The sequence below is a fragment of the Bufo bufo genome, chromosome 1 (genome assembly GCF_905171765.1).
Source record: "Bufo bufo chromosome 1, aBufBuf1.1, whole genome shotgun sequence".
NCBI lineage: Eukaryota > Metazoa > Chordata > Amphibia > Anura > Bufonidae > Bufo > Bufo bufo.
This window is the reverse complement of record NC_053389.1, coordinates 770,304,834-770,325,859: the sequence shown is the minus strand read 5'-3', so window position 1 is coordinate 770,325,859 and position 21,026 is coordinate 770,304,834. Positions and strand designations below refer to the sequence as shown.

The 21,026-nt window shown below is 47.0% G+C and overlaps 1 protein-coding gene across 2 annotated transcripts in view; it reads right to left on the bottom strand.

Moving 5' to 3' along the window:
- Positions 1-619: 619 nt before the first annotated feature.
- PPP3CC (protein phosphatase 3 catalytic subunit gamma) overlaps positions 620-21,026 on the bottom strand; it is a 45,947-nt gene continuing 25,540 nt past the window's right edge. For both annotated transcript variants that reach the window (XM_040414773.1, XM_040414774.1), the window contains exons 4-14: positions 18,114-18,225; positions 15,477-15,622; positions 13,089-13,228; positions 12,918-12,995; positions 11,983-12,077; positions 9,779-9,904; positions 8,153-8,230; positions 7,391-7,472; positions 6,962-7,059; positions 3,883-3,912; positions 620-2,351 (exon numbers count right to left, since the gene is read on the bottom strand). In XM_040414773.1, the coding sequence (XP_040270707.1) occupies positions 2,194-2,351; positions 3,883-3,912; positions 6,962-7,059; positions 7,391-7,472; positions 8,153-8,230; positions 9,779-9,904; positions 11,983-12,077; positions 12,918-12,995; positions 13,089-13,228; positions 15,477-15,622; positions 18,114-18,225 (1,143 nt within the window). In that variant the 3' untranslated portion in view covers positions 620-2,193. The remainder of the gene's footprint in view (positions 2,352-3,882; positions 3,913-6,961; positions 7,060-7,390; positions 7,473-8,152; positions 8,231-9,778; positions 9,905-11,982; positions 12,078-12,917; positions 12,996-13,088; positions 13,229-15,476; positions 15,623-18,113; positions 18,226-21,026) is intronic.

Here is a 21,026-nt window from a genome sequence, read left to right as displayed (position 1 = left end):
TACACTTATGTCTGATGTTGTACACTAAACACTCACATTTGGCGCTGTACAGTGCACACTCACTTCTGATGCTGTAAGTACACACTAATTTTTTATGCCATACAGTGCACACTCATTTATGATGCTGTATAGTGCACACCCTTGTCTCATGTCATACAGTGCACACTCACTTCCGATGCCTTACAGTGCACGGTCACCTTTGATGTCATACAGTGCCCACTCACATCCGATGCCGTACAGTGCCCACTCACATCCGATGCCGTACAGTGCCCACTCACATCCGATGCCGTACAGTGCCCACTCACATCCGATGCCGTACAGTGCCCACTCACATCCGATGCCGTACAGTGCCCACTCACATCCGATGCCGTACAGTGCCCACTCACATCCGATGCCGTACAGTGCCCACTCACATCCAATGCCGTACAGTGCCCACTCATGTCTGATGCCATATAGAGCACATTCCCGTTTGATACCATGAAGTCCACATTCCCGTTTGATACCATGCAGGTTCACACTCACTTTTGATGCCGTACAGTGCACACTCAAGTCTAATACCGTACAGTGCACACTCACATCTGACACATTACCACGGACAGTAATCAAAACCAAGTTGCGCTTCATTTAACTATTTTGCAGTTTAATCTGAACTTTTTTTTTTTTTCTCCCAATCTCTTGTGGAAAAAAATCATTTACTTTTTAAAAACATTTCCTCTGTTTTATTACAAGACAACTCAGCAAATCATAGACTTAATGAAGAGAAGAAAGAATGAAGAGAGGGCGTAGAGAAACAAGCATATCACCCGACCCCCTCCATGTGGGCCATCGAAATCAAACTGAAAGATGGGAGCAGTGAAAGAGTTAATCATTGTGCTATTCATCACCAGAGGACACAGGCAGCCATAAGGTGGCTCTTCCATGGTGCTTTCAAGACACTGCAGGAGATGTGCTGAAGATGAGATTGTCTGAAGGTAACCCAACTCCTGAGTGCCTTATTGCGATGGCAGTATGGGTCCCTGGTCAATAGGGAGCCCAGTCACTGAGTGCCACACTAAAGATACAACTTTGTGTCACCTCAAGCCCTTGTGGTTCAAAGGTTTCCTATGTAGTTAGCCCTAAATGCACTCCCTTAATATAATGGATGTGCCCTGGAGAAGAGAGGAGGATGGACAGGTGATGGGGAGTGTTCAGGCGGCAGCGTAACCCCTCAAAAATAAACCCCCAAATAAGTGATCTCTCTGGTATATGATTATTAGTGCTTGAGAGAGCAGCGACAAACTGCAGAGCAAGCACCGCAGTGCAGTCCACGTGCGCAGAGCCACCCACGGCAGTGCAATCGGAGTCGCCCTCGACGGAGTGCTCAGGGGACAGCTGTTTGTTCTCACGTGTTCAGTGCAATGTATGAGTGTACCCCATAGTCGTTTCCATCACAGGATGGTTACGTGTGCAGTGATCATGCCATGCTATGCTCTGTGCCCCCAGAGGGCGGATGGGTTATTACGCTTCACTGGCAGATAGCCAGGCTCTGCATTTATCAGATCTGGGGATGTCCTTACATCATGTAAAAAATACATCTCCGACTTCTAGTACCTGTATCAATAAACACGGCGTGTCCGGCTATACAAGAAGTAGATGGCTTAAATCTGTATCCGGGTGCAGTGCCAGTGGCTCTGCAGGAGGGGGCGCTGCAAACTGGCCCTGGTAATATGGTACAATACTGCAGCTGCTGCCGCTAGATGGACCCTACATTAAAAAACAGGGCATTTATATTACACATGTATAAATATATATATATAGAACGCAAATAACATTTACAGAGAGGATACAAACTGGAGGACGGACCAGCTCGTGTGTGTATGCTCACAAACCGTGTGTGTGTATCAGTCTGTGTGTGTCTTCCACGTCTGTATGTCCATGGATCTGTAAGTGCATTTATCAGAAGGGTTATGTACGGACCTTGATTCATATACATACCTGGAGGAGGAGGACACTTGTGAACAGGATTATGGTACTTTTATGTCTGTAGGGTGAGCAGCATGGCTGCAATGTATGTGTATGTGTCCCTGGTGTACAAATGGTTGTCTACATGGTTTTTTTGTCTTTTTTTTTTTTAATGTTGGACTGGTTTCCGAGTCCTGCCCTCCAGCATGTGTTGGTGGTAGATGACACAATGTGTGATTGCTGGCGGCAGTGTCACTGCTGGCTTCTGTTACTGTTCTTGTCGGCCGAGTTCAGGTTGACGTCTTGGGAGGAGTTGGGACGGCGAGGTGGCATACGCTCATTGACGCGGTCTAGGCCCCTGGCTTCTTCGAAGCTGCGGATCTTGTGCTGGGGAGAGAAGCTTTGGACGGCTGTGGGGAGAAAAAACTGCAGTGAGAAGAGCCCTCAAAAATCTTAGCTGTTAATTAGTTATATAGGTAAAAAGCAGGCAACTGGTGACGTCCTATGTGGCCGACAGGTTGTCACATATCATCAGTAAAAGCTTGATGAATACCCAACGGGGCCATATTTGTTGTACACTTTAATGGGGCTCTCCAAGCCCGCACCTAAAAAGCTAACCTGCGCAGAGAAGACACTTTAAGCAATACCTACCAGTCCGTTGCCCCCTTGATTTCGCGATCCTGGATAGGATAAAATGGTTGCCTGACTGGAAGCATCTCCTTCCTCTGACGTTGTGCTCCTCTTTCTTCCTGTTCAGCTACACAATGTAGATGCAGCTGAACAGGAATAAAGAGGAGCACATCCAGTTGGGACATCACGTGATCCCATACAAGATTGCCGAATCGGCGGAACGATGAAAAGGTAATCGGCGGAACTGCTCAAAGTGTCTGGCTTTTTAGGTGCAGGCTCGGAGACCCTCTTTAATTTAATGTGAACGTTTGGACAAACATCAGAGCGTTCGGAGAGTGCTGCCCTAATGTTAAAGGGGTTGTCTGGTTTCCTATATTGATGACCTAATCTCAGGACAGGTCATCAATATCTGATCAGTGGGAGTTCGACTCCAGCCCCCCCCCCCCTGATCAGCTGTTTTGAGAGAACGCAGCGCTCCTGTGAGCGCTGTGTTCTCCTGCATGCCGCGAGCAGGTGTAATTACAGCTCCTCCGTCCCATTCACGTCAAACTACAACTGCTTCTTCTCATTCAAGTGAATGGGACGGGGCAGTTGTAATTACACCCGCTGCAATGCCAACGGCGAGCAGGTAAACGGTGAAGAGAATGCAGCATTCGCAGGAGCGCTACATTCTCTTCAAACAGCTGATCAGCGGGGGTGCTGATCTGATATTGATAACCTATATGCTGAAGATATATAGGAAACCAGACAACCCCTTTAATAATAACCTAAAGTGCACCTGTCATGAGAAGGTGCTGGATGGAGCCCATGAACTGTGCCTGACAAGCATACAGCGTGCAGTCAATAGTTTAAAGGGTCATTTCAATGTTATATTATTAGGATACCGATCCTGAGAATGAAGGGCCGGTGGAGTACTGCGTCCCCTTCCAAGTTTCCGTTTCACACTGGTGCTCGCAGTCTCCTGGCTGGGCAGGGAACTGTAGCCGGCTCCATTTTTTTAAATGGGGCCATGCTGCAGTTCCATACACAGCAGGTGGCTGGGGGTGATACTGTGGGTCTCTGAGATTGCCCCCCCACCACCACCAATCCGAGCACTATGCTATCACTTTATGAAATAGTAACAGCCCTTTAATTTCAGCGCCCCTGTCATGATATATCTTTACGATATTAGATATGCAAAAATGCATTGAAAGGGTAAGACATGGCCATGTGACATAACAGGATGCCTCCTCCGTGCTTTCATTTCCTATTAGCATAGCACCCCCTAGTGTCAGTTTGGTTAACTGATGCTCCAGGCAGATTGGACTTTACCTTCTTGTGCCTCGACGGCTTCTTCTGTAGCTGTAAGGGAGACAAAGACAATGCATCAGATGTATATTTGGGTCCATCCCATGCACATGATGCCTGGGCTACGTATATGAGCTCTATGGACCAAGCAAATGGAAGGCAGAAGCAGTAATAAACAGCCAGGAAGCCGACCTGCTCCCGCACTATGCCTAAATGGAGTCTGCACAGCAGGTCCAGTACTACTCTGAGTAGTACTAGTTACATATCCATGGGCCTGCTGTGAAGACACCACTTAAAGGGTTTGTGCAGTGCAAAGAAATTGATGACCTATCCTGAGAATAGGTCATCCCTATTAGGGTCCATTCACACGTCCGTATGTGTTTTGCGGATCCACAAATTGAGGATCCGCAAAACATGGACACCGGCAATTTGTGTTCCGCATTTTGCGGACTGCACATCGCCGGCACTCTCATAGAAAATGCAATTGCGGACAAGAATAGGAAGTGCGGATCTGCACATTCCGGCCCCATTGAAAATGAATGGATCCGCATCTGTTCTGCAAAATTGTGAAACGGATGCGGACCCATTTTGCGGACGTGGGAATGGATCCTTAGATCGGCAGGGGTCCCGATCCGCTGTGTGAAGAAGTAGCAACATAGTAGTGCGCATCCCACTGTCGCCATTCAGTGACCCATTTACTGAAGAGCGGGGGCAGGATGCGTGACTGCCTGCGACAGAGGGAACGGCATTGTGTGTAACAGTGCCCAGACGGCCGGGCACCCCCTTGCAGTTTGGTGCCCAGGGCAATCCCCTCCGCAACGTAAAGATGTTCTGAAGAAAGAGCACGCAGAGGGAAGGAAACCCTGGAGTTTCTGACGATGATCCTGACAGGTTATTCCAGTTCATCCCCTCGAATACAGAACTCATTATTGTCACGTCCTCCAGCACAATATAACATTGTACCCCTACCAGTGTGGACTTGTGAGCTGCGGAAAGGATGAAGGTGAGCATTCCTCACATCATTTCTCTCATATAAGGACTACACTAGACACATGTATGAACCCCCCACATCCCTCTCCATGCACTGCTCACAGGGCGTAGCGGTGTAAGCTGACACAGAGCCAGGTTTGACAATCATGTGCCTACCATACCAGGCAAATGACATGCCCTCACACAGCTCTATTACAGCATGCGCTTCCTAAGACGCAGCTGTATCTTACCCCCTTAAAGGGGAGGTCCCACCAAACACCCGATCGGTTAGGGTCTGACCACTGGGACTGCCACTGGTCAGATACTTGTCCCTTATCCAGTGGATTAGTGATAAGTTCTTATAGTGGAACAATACCTTTAATGACCAGGCCTGTTAAGAGATTGTCCATGATTTTGATATTGATGGCCTGTCCTTATGATGGCTATCAACATTAGACTGAAGTGGGGCCTACTCCCAGCACTCCCAACGATCAGCTGTTTTGCAGCAGCTCCGGTGCTGAAAATGGCTACTAAAACGACACAGCTCAAAGGGCGCAGCGCTGCTATAAGCTTCGTCCACTAAACAGTGGATGGGGCTGGGTAGTTCCAGTGCCTATTGGCGAAGCTGATCGGACCCCCACCGATCTGATATCAATGACCTACATGCATTTCAGCATCCAAAAATGTTCTTATTTTGTTATTGACATGGCTGTACAGGCGTTGTCCTATGCAGCAGAAATAACATGAATTTTTGGCACAATTTGATGTTATTAAAAGCAATTTTTTTGCACTGTGAATATAGAAGTAAATAATTTTTCGCCATTGCTTTTTTTTTTTTAAACCATTCACGTTTCACTCAGAATGAGCTGATAAAATAATGATTTGGGTTACAGTAGGGTTTTTTACACTTTTATTATGTGAGTGTTTGGCTGTTTCCAGTGGTAACATTCTTTTCGACGGAAAAAGCCTGGCAACCCGCTACAGCTGAAAATGGGAACTTGATGAACCAGATTTTTTTTGTGACAGTCCCAAAGGTCACCCCCCCTACCCACCTATCATACCTTTATGACTGGTGATAAAACTCTCATAGGGAAACTTCACATATAAGGGCGGGTTCGCATTGGCGTTATTGAATTCCGTTACAGGTTCCGTTCTAACTGAATTCTAGGATGGAATGCAAAACGGAAGCCTTTAAGAGGCATTCTGTTTTGCTCCGTCCTATTACATGTCTATGTGGCCAAATAACTGTTCCGTTTGGTATAATGGTACCTATAACTGAATTCAATCATGCCAATGTGAACCCGCCCTACTTTGTGTATATATAAGGCTACTTTCACACTGGCGTTTTGGCTTTCCGTTTGTGAGATCCGTTCAGGGCTCTCACACGCGGTCCAAAACGGATCAGTTTTGCTCTAATGCATTCTGAATGGATAAGGATCCGCTCAGAATGCATCAGTTTCATTCTTGGTGTTCAAGACAGATCCGTGTTAAAGATAATATAAATGGATCCGTTCTGAACGGATGCAGACGGTTGTATTATTTGAACGGATCCGTCTGTGCAGATCCATGACGGATCCGCACCAAACGCGAGTGTGAAAGTGGCCTTAGCTGTTTGTTTTTAACAGATCTAAGAGTTCAGGTCCCTTTACACTGGCCTAGCATTAAACAGATAATCGCTAACAATTATCTGCCAGTGTAAAGGTGCCACGCTCTTTCATTGGGTAATCATATCTTTCATGTGGTCACCTACATCATCGTTTGCAGGCAGCAGGTCGTGCCATCTAAACAGCCTCTGCTGCCCGCAAACAAGCGATGGCATTAGGGATTGCTCCTCCCTATACCGTGGAGGGGATCGCTGCATGTATATACCGTTTTCTCCAGCGATTGCTGGGAAGGAACGCTTCTGCTAGATTGTGAAGAAAAAAGGTGAAGAAATGTTGATGTAAAGATCTGTCTTCATTTAATTCTTTGGGCCGCCATTATTTTAGCATTGTGATAATTTTCTGGGTTCAGTCTCACGCTTATGACCTTATTATGGATAAGGGCCACAGTAATCCTGTGCACCTCGTAGACACCACATGGTGGCAAAAAGACTGAAATCCACAATACAGTACAAGACAACAGTAAAAGTTACCGCTCTGCAGAGTCTGTCTCCCGCCAGACAGCACTCCCTGGGGAAGTGTTCCTGTGGGTGTCAAGCCCTTCAGCGTCAGCACACTCTCACTTTCCTCCCTGAGGATAAAATATCACAGGTCAGATAATAGCAGACTAGTAACAAAAGTGCAAAAGTATCCATCCCCCACCGTACACATTATTAACCCTACAGATATCAGGGGGACCAGCGGACAATCTAAAGTGCATGAGGGTGCTGGCTAGGTCAACTTGCCAGATCCTTTTGTTCTCGAGGTCCCTGACAGCTGCTTACTCTGCTCTCCCCATTCAGAACGCACGCACCACATGCAGACTGGTTTGGGTGGATCCATTCTTTTTATGGAGCCATTTTTGTTGGCATGTCCCTGAAAGTGTGGTGTGCTATATGTACGAAGAAGATCAGAAGAGTCACCTGAGCACAGAGAAGACGCGGGCCATCTTGCCGATCGCTCGGATCTTGTTCCGAATAATCTCTTTGCGCACAGAAGCTCCACCTGGAGGGAAAGAGAAGGAAAGTTTATGATTTCAATGGAAAAAATTATTTCATTTAACAACTGCACTTACTAGAATTTATCATGCTACACATAGTGGTGGTGGGGGAGTCTCATGTATTGGACTGCCACCAATAATTAAATCTGAATAAACCTTCAAATATCCCGTTCATGTTGGGGGTGAACACTTGTATAGCGCACACACACGCTGCAGGTTTCTCTACATCGGCTATATCATAATAGGCCAATAAAGTGAAATTATCCCATGCAGCTATCTGTGTGGGAAGCTGCCAAATCATATTAAATAAGGACATATATGAAATTCGTGAAGGAGGTGTTATGAAGGGTGTGTCTACCATAAATACAGCCCTAAAGGCGAGAGGAGGCAAAGTCTCGACCACCCGCCGGCCAGGGAATAGCAGAGAGGGCCAGTGCCCGCTGTTTCAGTAGCGGTCATTGCGGTACATGGGAGCTAAGGAAACAGTATGGCGCAGCAAGCTATGACTCAGAATCCGGATCTACTGGGGTTTCTGGGTTGTTTTTCTAACAGCACACACACTGTACTAATTCATACAGTAACATGCAGTATAAAAAAAACACATACCGAGCCTATGGGGGACAGATATCACTCAAAATTCTCGGACACAGACTGATAATGAATCGTGCAAGGATAGCCAACTTACTTTCCAGCGTGTCTTCTCCATCCGAAATCAGCTCATCATCCGAGCATATGCTGAGAATGTTCACTAGCATTTCCGTAACTGGGGAGAAAAAAACCCCGTAAGCTATCGCACCAAGAATCACTCTGCTGTCGACAACATGATGTCCAAAGCTGCAGCACTGCCATGATGAACACATGGAGCAGTTCTAGAGCAGATTCCATGTTGTAATAAGATACGGATGTCACTGTATTCATGGTAGCATGTAGCTGCGGGGGGTGCAGAGGTAGCAGTCACACCCAGGACCTGGTGATTTAGACTCAGGACTGCAATAGATTTTGGATTGTGGCCAAGGACCTTCATGTTACACCTGTACACTCCGTCCAGCAGGTCACTTTAGTGATGCTAATAAGGGTATGTTCACACAATGAATTTTCAAAATCTGCCTACAAAATTCAGCTCAAAATCCGCGCATGTTTTTTTATGGCGCGTTTTTGATGCAATTTTTCAACTTTTAATTTATTTATTTTTTAACCGATGAGTGTTTGCGTCTATACAAAACTGCATTTCAGCTCTTGGTTGTTGTCAGATGTGCGCAAAAAATGGGCACATAGAAGCGTGTTTTTTCTACACTTCCCATTTATTTCAATGGCAGATTCAGTGCGGATAGGGCATGCTGATTGCCACATGGAAGTGCTGCTTCCCATTACATTGAATGGTTGGTTGTTGGTGTTTTTTTTTAGCTGATTTTGGGGTGGAAAAGAGCTAAAATCAGTGCCAAAAAGAACACCCAACCAGGCCAAAAGAGTGTCCTTTTAGCCTTTGCTGGGCAAGTATATATATATAAAAAAAAAAAAAAAAAGTCATGGAATAGAATAAGACAATACAACAGTGTACAGTAATATACAGTATACGTGTCTGTCTCAATAGGACCCCATGGACGATGTATCCCACAATGCACGGGCATAACTATAGCCATAGCACTTGCTATGGGGCCCAGAGGTTGTGGCGGCCAATCAGGTGCAAGATCATGGTACTTATAGTGGGGAATAACAATATGGCAGCACTGGTGGATTTTCTGATATACGGTCTATTATACACACTTTTAATTCATGGCACATATGTTCCTGTTTCAATTTTCTTCACCAAGTGTTGAGGGCCCTATCTTATTTTGCTATGGGGCCCTCTGAAATATAGCTACACCCCTGCCACAATGCCTATACACAGGGAGTTTATATGTCAAACAGGAGGCCAATAGGGGCTTAGTTGTAGGTAAGAGAAATCACTGTCGAGGTTGCAGACATGTTTCTACACCCTCTAGTGGTATTAAGTGGTACTGGAGTGGGAGCACCCAAGCCTATCATTGCAATAGTGAATTTCGGTATCGTGCATCTTGCTTCTGACTGACGTCTTACCCCTTCAGATCCATCTCCATCTGGATCCAACCTGGATAACGTCCCCCTATTCTCGTACGCTGTCCTCATCTCTGCCCCCCCCCCTCCAATAAATTCAGAGACATTCCTGCTAACCTCTCAGTATACAGGCAGACGCTTGAATCGCACAGCCTTTCATTTCCTTTTTGGACCTTCCCCATCGTGATAATACCCCGGGGGGCAGGTAATGGGTGATTACCATATTGTGCATTGTTACCTTTCTCCCCTACAAAGGGCAGGGACCATGTGAACACGTCCATGAAGTTTGGCAGCCAGTAAGGATGTGGCGAGCAATTAAACTGACGGATGTTCATGACATTGTTTTCATACTTCAGCACTGCGGCTGTGAGGAGACAATAAGGAGAGATTTTACATGCACAAGACTCCCACACACACAAGAATCGGCAGTAGCTGCTCCGCGCAGACGTGTGGCGGTGGAACGAGCTTCCAGCAGCCTCACACGTATATGGAATATGTTCTTGTCTTATGTCACATAGATGTTTAATCCCTCGTCAGTACAGCCTGATATTAAAGGGGTATTCCCGTATTCGCTAGGATTACGCCATCAGTTTTCGGTCTGACTTCTAAGACGCCTACTGGTCCTGGTTTGGCACTGCAACTTCTTCTGAAGGGAACTGTAGCCAGTCCTAGTTTCTTGACATGGGTGGTCAGGAGAAAAACCAGTGCAGGCACTGCAGTGCCATATCAGAGCCCCCTTCATTCTCAGATTCTGACCCCCCAAGTGAAGGCATAGTCAAGCAATACAGAGTATACCATCACTTTACAGTAAGGGAACACAATTGGTGTTGTCCGGGAGCATAATAAATGAAAGTACCATATAAAAAAATCCATTAATTACCTGTAAAACCCAGCACCGCGCCAGCACTGATGCTCTTGTGGCCGCCGCTGGTCTCTGCTTACAATGGGGATGCTAGCATGCAGAGTATGTGAGTGCAGAGGCCGGAGATTGTGTGCAGCATGTCATCACTGCAGGACAAGAACACAATGACCGGCAGGGAGCACCACAGCATCGGCGCTGGAACAGTGCTGGATATGACACAGGCAATGGTTGTTTTCAAACAAGCTAGACATAGTGCAGGTAAACAACAAGCTCAGACTAGTGCCGCTGCCTCTTCAAACAGCTGATGAGCGGGGGTGCCGTGTCTACGGACAAGAATAGGACATGTTCTATTTTTTTGCAGGTCCGCGGAACGGAAGTGCGGATGCGGACAGCACACTGTGTGCTGTCCGCATCTTTTACGGCCCCATTGAAAATAAATGGGTCCGCACCCGTTCCGCAAAATTGCGGAACGGATGCGGACCCATTTTGCGGACGTGTGAATGGACCCTCATCCTGATAGCTCATCAATTTCATGGCACTGCACAACCCCTTGAAGCATGTGATGCTGTAGGTGACATTTCTACACATCTTTCTCTGGTGTTTTTGCTTTCATGCACAATGATTGGTCAAAGGAGGAAAGACAAGCAACCTCAAAAATGATCAAAATTCCCCCCCAAAAAAACATGATCATTGTGTCATAGAAACATTATGCCTTTCAAATGTTACTAACTCGTTATATCGCTGATTGGCAAGAGATGCTCTGGAAATTCTCTTTTAGCAGTGCATGCGGTAAACGGAGGATACACGGAGCCTTTGGGGACATTTTCACAGATTACACACTGACCGTTTTTCACAGACTTCATCATGGACGTGTGAATTAGGCATTAGGCTACCTGCACACGAAATCCGTTTGGATTTCCGTGAGTTGAAGCAGCAAATCGGCATCAAAATCCGCATGTGTTACGTGTGGATTTTGTTGCGGCTTTTATGTGATTTTGTTGCGGATCTCACCCCTCCATTAAAAAAGGGTGAAATCCGTACAAACAATCGACAGGCTGCGGGTTTCAAAATTCGCACGGCAGGTCAATTTCAGGACGGAAGAAAAAAAGCTAATTCTACATGAGTTCTGTCTAATCTCATACACTTCGCTGGTACTGTATTACTCGGTGGTTTTTCTGCCCAAAAAAAACGTATGCAACCTGCAACGTGTAGCCATATGATGGGTGGGGTTGCAGACAGCTCCATCTTTACCCTCATCAGACGATGAAGAATATTGCACAGATACACAGAGCAGCAGAGAAGTTTAACCCTCGTTTAGTCCCCAGGAGCTCTGAAGTCAGAATTTCTAACAGCGCTCGTTTTTGAAGTTCCATTAAATCAATAACGCCTTTGAAGAAACCCTGAGTAGAGATCCTGATTTCTGGACATCTCTGACCAGCTTCAAAGAGGCTTCACCGAGAGCTGCGCTTTCTTCCTTCTGAGAGTCGGCTGCAGTTCCCGTTCCCATGAGCTACACGACTCTTCCCCTGTAACATGCATGAACGCGGCAGCAGTGGCACTGAGCCACAATGGCATCTAACCTTTGTTGTTGTAGACGTCAAGGTAATTCGGTGCAGAAAAAATGGTGATGAGAGAAGGAAAACCGGTTGTCTGACTTTTCCGATACATTCGGTAACTGCAGGCAGGAATACAAATATCACAAACTGTCCACCTCATCTATCGGTTTATAAAAAAATCTGTAAGACAATCAGGTCCTCAGAAGGTATTTTCTCACTTTTTGGGATACATCATGAAAAAATAAGGTAAAATAGAAAAAACAATCATAATAAAAAATAATTGATAAATGCTAGCCAATCATATGAAAAGACTGCCCCCGAGGAGAGAACCTGGCTAGGGATTGTCTTATATAAAGATAAACATTGCCCAATGGTTGGGGGGAAAAAAAACACAATTTTTACTTTAGGATTTTTGGTCTAGACTAGATTTTTCACATAAAAAGGACACCTATTTGGTAAAAAATGGAATCAAAGGACAACCCTATTTGTCCCAAAAAAAGGTTATAGCCGTCTGACCAGTACATGCAAAAATTAAAACAGGGATCCAGTGTCTACAGAATAGGTGACAAGTGTCTGATCGGTGGGGGTCCAAGTGATGGAACACCAGTCGTGAGCATGGGGGTCTTGTGTTCCCAACTGGAATGGAGCAGCGGTCAAGCATGCGCACCACCGTTCCAATCAAAATCGATGAGACAGCTGGAGATCCATTTTCATTTACAGCATTCTCCTATCTCCGGCAGTCCCATGGAGTGGCAGCACGACCACTGTTCTGTTCAAATGGGGCACGCCGTGATAACTCTGGGGTCGGACCCAAACCGATAAGACACTTGTCACTTATGCTGTGGGTTAGGTGACGATAACGTGCCTTTTTGGAACAATCCCTTTAAGGCCCAAAACAAGATCTGTATTAAGTGGTTGAAAGACTTTTATTTGGGATGACGTTGAAAATGAAGCATTACCCAGCATCCTGTGCCTCGTGGGCTCGAATCACTGACAGGAGGTTGTTGCTCTGCAGGAATTCACAGACGGCGGGGTAGCTGGAATACACAAGGTACTAATGAGAGTGGCAGAAACCCCATCAAACCCACATAGCACTTGATAGGTCCAGTGAACGCAGGAGGTCCTGTTACCTGTAGAAATAGGAGCACCCGCGAACTGTGTTGTGGGTGAAATGTTCCAGAGTCTTCTCATTGCCGTAGTCCTCAGCGGGGTCAGACCATAGCAGGTCGCACATAGGGCCAAAAGCGGGGGGTTCCTTAAATCGGTCTAACTAATGAGGCGGAGAGAACGAGCAGAATGTGAAAGGAGGAAACCACCAAGGATCCCATAAACCTAAGGGCTGAAATGGGAAGAAAGGAGAGACAGGACGTCTAGAGCCCCTCAAAGCTCTCTGAATGGGGGGCACGGTCAAAGGGGGAAATTACAAGGGGATCAAGTACCTGATTAATTAGAAACTGGGATACACAAGAAAATTGCAATTAAACTGCATCTTTGTGGTCGCACTGAAATCTTGCTAGCAGACTATAAGCTGCTGTTTATGGCAGCCTGTAGCCTGCAAATGGGAAACGACGCTGTCACTACGCGATTGTACAGTGTAAATACAGCTTAAAAGGAGTGGACATTTATGGCGTGTCGATAGGATATCCCATAAATGTCTAATAGGTCCCGCTCCTATCTGAAGAAAATAGAGAGTACTTGGCTTGTGCTACTCTCAGAAATCCTGTAGCAGTGAATGGAGAGGACGCTGCGCATGCGCAGGCTACTCTTTATTCACGTTGGAGCCCTTTTCTTGGGATAGGAGTGTTTCTCAGTGCTGGGACCCACATTTATTGTATATTCATGGTAGTTCCTATTGATATGCCATAAATATCCAGATGAGACAACCCCTTTAATCATTGTATAATAACATTTTCAAGACATCTGCTTGCTGTCAGGACATCCACACTTGATTACATTCACAGGCTGAAAATGTTCCTGACCTTGCCCTGCTCACACAGACAAATAGCAATCCTCTAGGACCTAAACACTACAGCATACGCATCATACATTGTAACAAACCCTCAGATGTTCTCTGCAGGATGAGTTGTATTTTCTAATGTCTTTTTGTGGTGTGACCAAAATCTGATCGTCCAACACCCCACGCCCCCACTCCTACTGAAGTGCCTGGACGTAGCAATGGACGGAGCTGTGTGGTTCTAGTGCCGACTTCTGGCGCCAAAGCGATTTCTGAACCAATGAGATATTGATGTCCTATGCTGAGGACATGCAGTGGAATACACAGTCAGGACGGCTGTGCCATTCTAATATAACGGAGAGCACAATGCCCACCACAGATGTATTTTTATGGTGAACTATTATTTATAAAAAAAAAATAAAAATAAGATCATTTTTATTGAAACAAAAAGAATGAATTTTTTTTATTATTATTATTTATTTTTGGGGGGGGGAGACTTTTAAATTCATTAAACTTTATTCAGCTTCATCTTCCTTTGCAAAGGGTGAAATTTGCAGCCGCCGTGGATTTTGGACAGATACTTGCCACTGCTTCTAAAGGGTTAAAAGGGTGGGATCAGAGAACGAGTCGATCAGAACTGTGCTCCCGCAGTGATTGGAGGGGCACAGGTTCTGTGTGATCCCTGGGCAGACCCTGCACGGCATGCTGCTGCCATGACGTCCCTGTGCGACCAGATGCATCAAGCGGTGACACTTTACATAAAAGTAGAAAACGGCTGTGAGTGATGGCAATTAGTGTTGAGCGAACTTATGTTTTAAGTTCGGCGTCTAAAGTTCGGGTTATCGAAGAAATGCGTTATGGATTCCAAATTCCGTTATGGTCTGTGGTAGCTAAATCCATAACGCGATTCTTCGATAACCCGAACATTAGACGCCGAACTTAAAACACAAGTTCGCTCAACACTAATGGCAATCCCTGTACGCCGCTGCAGAATATGCTGGAGCTATGTAAGCAACATAGTGGGGAGTATAGGGACATTGTAAAACCAGTCACTGTGCTACATGTGATTAAAGTCAATATAAATAAATATTTCAAGGACATCTGGCAGCAGGATCAACCCAATAGTAGGGTCGATACTGCTGATTAAAATGACACCCGTCTTGTGACAACGATGGCTCCAGTGCACTGAGGGGTGTGGCCAGAGCCGAGGAGCAACGAGGGGCACAGTGCACTGAGGGGTGTGGCCAGAGCCGAGGAGCAACGAGGGGCACAGTGCACTGAGGGGTGTGGCCAGAGCCGAGGAGCAACGAGGGGCACAGTGCACTGAGGGGTGTGGCCTAAGCCTAGGAGCAACGAGGGGCACAGTGCACTGAAGACCTCATTTGCATAAATAATAAAAGTCTTTTTTCCCCTCAGGTACACTGCAGACAGGTATGACTTAAATCAGCAGGATTAACCCTACCGGGCAGTGTGCACGGTTTGATGCTCTTCAATCCAACAGCCCAGTCTTAAGATGGCGTACTTCTAAATATCATCACATTACAGAACAGAGGGTGGGATTCACCTTTCTGATGTCGTCCAGGCAAGAGATTTCAGGGGAGAGACCCCCGTGTACACACAGGAACTGCTGGTTCAGCAGAGCTGCTAGTGGGAGGCAGTCGAAGGCATCCATACAGGAGTCATACACTCGCTCCGAATACTTAATTTTACCTGTGGGGAAATCCTATTATTAGGATGCGTGGACATATTCACACCCTGAAGGCAATAAATACACAATGGCGCTCGCCCGGAATCTTTCCCTAACTCCCTGCGCACATGCTGGATGCAGTCAGACCCCTATTCTGCTGACAGATTCCACCTTTCATTTTGGAAAATGAAAGGCTCAATCTGATTGGTTGCTCTAAGGAAATAAGTCCTTTTCCTTTACACCAGTTTTGATAAGTTCCCTCCATGTGTAATATATGGAGCCAACATTTTTTTTTGCCTAAAAAATGCAGCAAAAAATGCCCAATAAGCCCATGTGTGACACCAACTTAAAAGGGTTATCCAGCTGTTTTTAAGTGATAATGGCACCCCGCATTTAATAGGAGCCGTGCTGCAGTGACGAGCGCTGTCCACCACAATGCTGATGGCGCTGTGTAGTTCCGATGCTGACTTTCGATGAGGTGACTGCATAGAAAACCTCATTGGCAGGGGAGTGGGGTGTCACACCTGATGATAGGCCATCACTTAAAAAATGGCTGGACAACTCCTTTAAAGGAATTGTCCAGCTTTATTAATTTTTTTAATTTTCACCCAGCACACATGTTACCTCTGAGGCCAGTCATTGGCTGCAGAAGCACATGTGACTCTATCCATGTGGTACCTGGATGACCAGTAAAGAGAGTCGGGAGCCGGAACGATGCGGAGCAGGTGAGCAACAAAGGGAACTTTCCAGGGACACACATCCATTATACATACACTGTATGGTATCAGGTAGGGGTTCCCAAAACCGATATGACTGCTGCACACAAATCGGTGTGGGGACCCCTCACAATGTTCCTTAGCAGTAGCTGTGACCTGTGCAAGGGGCACCCAACATCACCACAGACACAGGCAAGGCATGCGGTAGGCACACGGATCTGTGCTTGGTCCTGGCAGCAGATGGGCGTGTGGTAACAGATCGGACTAACGTTACAGGGCGCAGCATGCAAACAGTTAGCAGAGCTCATGGGCACGCAGAGTACAATTACAGGTACAGCACAGAGCACAGTCTGCAGTCAGAGGTGATTATGGGATAGGCACAAGCCGCACATCTAAGAAGCTGGAGACGAGGTGCAGCGAAGCAGATAACAAAGCCACAGCCCTGAGGGCAGCAAGTGACATAGCAGAATCCAGGGAGCACTGGGCAAGGGGCATGAGTCAAGATCAGAAGGCGACTAACTGGCATAGGGAGCCATGTTTTCTGAATTCCTGGACAACCTCTTGATTGTAGCCATATCACACTGCTGTCATGTATTCTTTTAAAGGGCATCTGTCAGCAGATTTGTCCCTATGACACTGGCTAACCTGTTACATGTGCACTTGGCAGCTGGTCCCATGTACATATGTGCCCGCATTGCTGAGAAAAATGATATTTGAATATATGCAAATGAGCCTCTAGGAGCAACGGGGGCGTTACCATTACTCCTATAGGCTCTTCTCTCTCTGTAACAGCTGCGCCCTCTGCACTGTGATTGACAGGTCCAGGTGTGATCACATTTACACTGCCTTCCCTGTCAATTAAAGTGCAGAGGGCACAGCAGTTGCAGAGAGAGCAGAGCCTCCAGGTGTAACGGTAACGCCCCTGTTGCTCTTAAATGCTCAGTTGCATACATTTAAACATCATTTTTCTCAGTAATGCGGACACATATGAACATGGGACCAACACAGATGCCTTCAGCTGCCAAGCGCACATGTAACAGGTCAGGCAGTGTCATAGGTACAAAACTGCTGACAGACGCCCTTTATGCCCAGCAGCAACATCCACACATGGACTACATGTTTAAAGGGGTTATCCGAGGTTGGAAATGCCTCCCCATATGCCAGGGCCTCTCACACTGATTCTACTTACCTGGCTCCCCGCGTTGCTCCTGTCCCCGCACGGCCGCCGCTGCTTCTCCCCGAGCGCGGATGAAAACACCCGGTGTCGGGGGGGAGCAGCCAATGGTTGGCGGTGACAGGGACGAGCCTCCCTAGCATCGCGGGTGGGCATTTCCAGCTTTGTATAACCCCTTTAAAAGTAATCTGTCACCATGATCTTGGACTGCACTAAAATACACAGAGCTAACATAATGGAGAGGACTCCTGTGTGCGCTCACAGCAGTCGTGACAATGCATTTCAGCACAGCTCTGAGCGCTGACAGCCGGTGGGTGGGGAGTAGGAATAGCACCTAGATCAGATAATTGTCTAATATCACGGTGACAGAGTCCATTTAATCCTGAAATATTTGCCATGATGGGTAATACCATACAACACCATGGTAATGACAGGTACAGCGCGGATGGGTCCCCCCATGTCTGGCCATACACTGCACACAAACACCAGAGGAAAACTAATGGCAGAACTGATCCCGGGGTTTATCTGGTTGTGGATGCCGGACTGATGTGTCCTGCTCGGACAGAGCGGATGTATGTGAACGCCGCCTGACACATCCCACGACGGGGTGTAACACACACTCACATTCTTGCTTGAAGGTGAAATACTCTGTCAAGTGTCGGCACTCATGGTTCCCTCGCAACAAGAAGAGTGTTTTGGGGTGAATGATTTTCAAGCTCCAGAGGTAGAGAACGCACTAGAAGAGACAGAAAATGGGTTACAACTGCCATGTACATGGTAAGAGGTAATAAAAGGCTTTTCTGATGCCAGGAGCAAACTCTTTAGATTGTAAGCTCTACGGTCAGGACCACCTGTAGGCACAATCGCTATATACTACCTGGTAGGACTGAAAGAATTCTGTGTGTGTGCCTTTAATTGTCTACTAATATGTCATTAGGACTTATAAGAAGACAGTATGGGGGAGACCGCGCTGACGGCAAGTGTTCTACCCCCTTGTAGTGTGCGTGGGGCCCTTCATTCTTGCTGTCTACATTGATGAGCCACCGGGAGGGTCACCCCAGCAGATCAGATGAGATCCCGCAATGACTACACAGTGTCTGGAGTAAGCATTATGTAGCTCATAAAGCAATTAAAATGGTGCTCTGTAAAAACACTGAACCAGCAGGGGGGGAAGGGGGAGCTGCTAACGAGTCGATGAGATTACGCAGCCAGAAAGGAAACAGAAAACCGATAGCATTCTGAATGCATCGCCAGATGTGACAGGGGAAGAAAAACTGATGCAATGAACCAGATAAGCAAAACTGCACTCGAACACTGTCACGAACACTGGTACTTTAGAGGGGTTCGCAGCGGCACCGCGGCCTTCTCTCAGCTCACCAAGCACAGCGCCATACATCGTATAGCAGCTCTGCCCCATTGACTTTAATGGGGGTGCGCTGTGGCTAGGCCATGTGACCGATGAACGTGACGTCACACGACCTAGGCTAAGCTGAGAGAAGGCCGCTGCGCTCCAGAGCGTAGGTCATCGGTAAAAAAAAGAAAATCTCAGAAAACCCCTTTAAACACAGGCATCCATAAAATACCTAGACTGTCAGTCAGCGGTTCTCCAGTCGTCGTGGGCAGCACACTGCTCTGTGGAAACAGTGAGTCTGTATGGGGATGAACGATCGCAGTAGTGATTGTTTAACCCCATACAGGGGCGACTGCTCTATGTGATTGCAGCTCTACTGTGGCTTAACCATCAAGCAATGATCAGGAAGGGTCCCATTCCCAATCGTTGCTCCGTGCATCGGACTGTGTTACATGTCTTCTTCTGGATCAGAGCCATGTGCCAGCTGTCACTTACAGAGACACTACCATCAGTGATTTGTGAGCCAAAACCAGGTGCGGACCGTTCCCTTATACCCCATCTCTGTGGTGGCTTCACCTCTGGTTCTGGCTCACATATCACTGATGGAAATCACTGACCAAACTCTGAATTGTGAACGAGGCCAAAGGGGTACATTTATTTAGACTGGCATTTTAGACGCCGGTCTTAATAAAGGCCCATAGCTGGTGTAGGTGCCAGCCTCTCCATAACTTCGGTACATCCAGCGCCAGTTCTAAATGGAAGACAGCTTCCGAGTGGTTACATTGACACCATTTTCTACACCTAAAACAGGCGTAGAAAATGGTAAATGAGACGGTCTGCCGGGCCTTCCCTGCCCATGCCACACTCACAATTTTAAGATTGGCGTGAGCGGGGCGAAGTCGCAGATAGTGGCACAACTAATCGTTGCACCCCCTATCTCAGCCTGAAATATGCCTAATTTAGGCGTATTTCAGCTTAGTAAATGACCCCCTAAATCTACAAATGAGTAATAAAACGTATATCCACTGGGACCCCCACCGAACACAAGAACAGGGGTCCCGTACCCTGAGGTACCCCCTGAAATGGACAGAGCGGCTATACTCAGCTATCTCTGGCACTCTTAGGCTCCATTCACACGTTCGTGGTGTATTGCGGATCCGCGATATACCCGGCCGGCACCCCCATAGAAATGCCTATTCTTGTCTGCAATTGTGTGCTGTCCGCATCCATTCCGTCCCCATAGAGAATGAATGGGTCCGCACCCGTTCCGCAAAATTGCGGAACGGATGCGGACCACAATTGCGGTCGTGTGAATGGAGCCTTATAGAAATAAATAGAGAGGCTGCTTGCATTTCCGATCAGCGGTTCCATCCATTTCAGGGGAGCTGCAGGGGGTTCCTATGGCTCATGGAGGTCCCAGCAGTAGGACCCCCCATCGATATGATAGTTATCTCCTATCCTATGGACCGGGGAAAACTTGTTATAACCCGGAATACCCCTTTAACAGGAGATAACCTTGTCCCCGCTGTCAGTCTGCAGCATTTTAAAAAAAACTGCTGAGGGGACGGAGCTTAAAGGGGTTATCCAAGTTCTGAAACAGCCCCCCCATGTGCCGGACCCCTCACCGGTAATATACGTACCCCGCTCCCGGCGCCACTTCTGGTCCCCGCAGTGCCGCTGCTTCTTCTCTCTGTACACGGATGAAAACATTCAGTGTTGGGGGGTGGGAGCAGCCAATGGCAGGTGGGGACAAGCCTCCCTAGCGTCACCTGCAATGCTCGTCCCCACCTGCCATTGGCTGCTCCCACCCCCCAACACTGAATGTTTTCATCCGTGTACAGAGAGAAGAAGCAGCGGCACTGCGGGGACCAGGAGCGGCGCAGGGAGCGGGGTAAGTATATTACCGGTGAGGGGCCCGGCACATGGGGGGGCTGTTTTAGAACTTGGATAACCCCTTTAACAATATTTAAAGGGGTCTTACAGCCAGTGAGGAGTGAGGAGGAGGAGGGAGGACATGACTGACCTCATGGGACGCACACAGATTTCCTTATAAATTTCCCGGTTTTAATTATAATATGAGACAACACTGGATCAACAGAAAGAAGGCAAAAAAGGAGAATGGAGTATTATTTTATTATGGATTTTCTATGTTTACTGTTCCTTTAAAGGGTTTTTTTGATATTTTT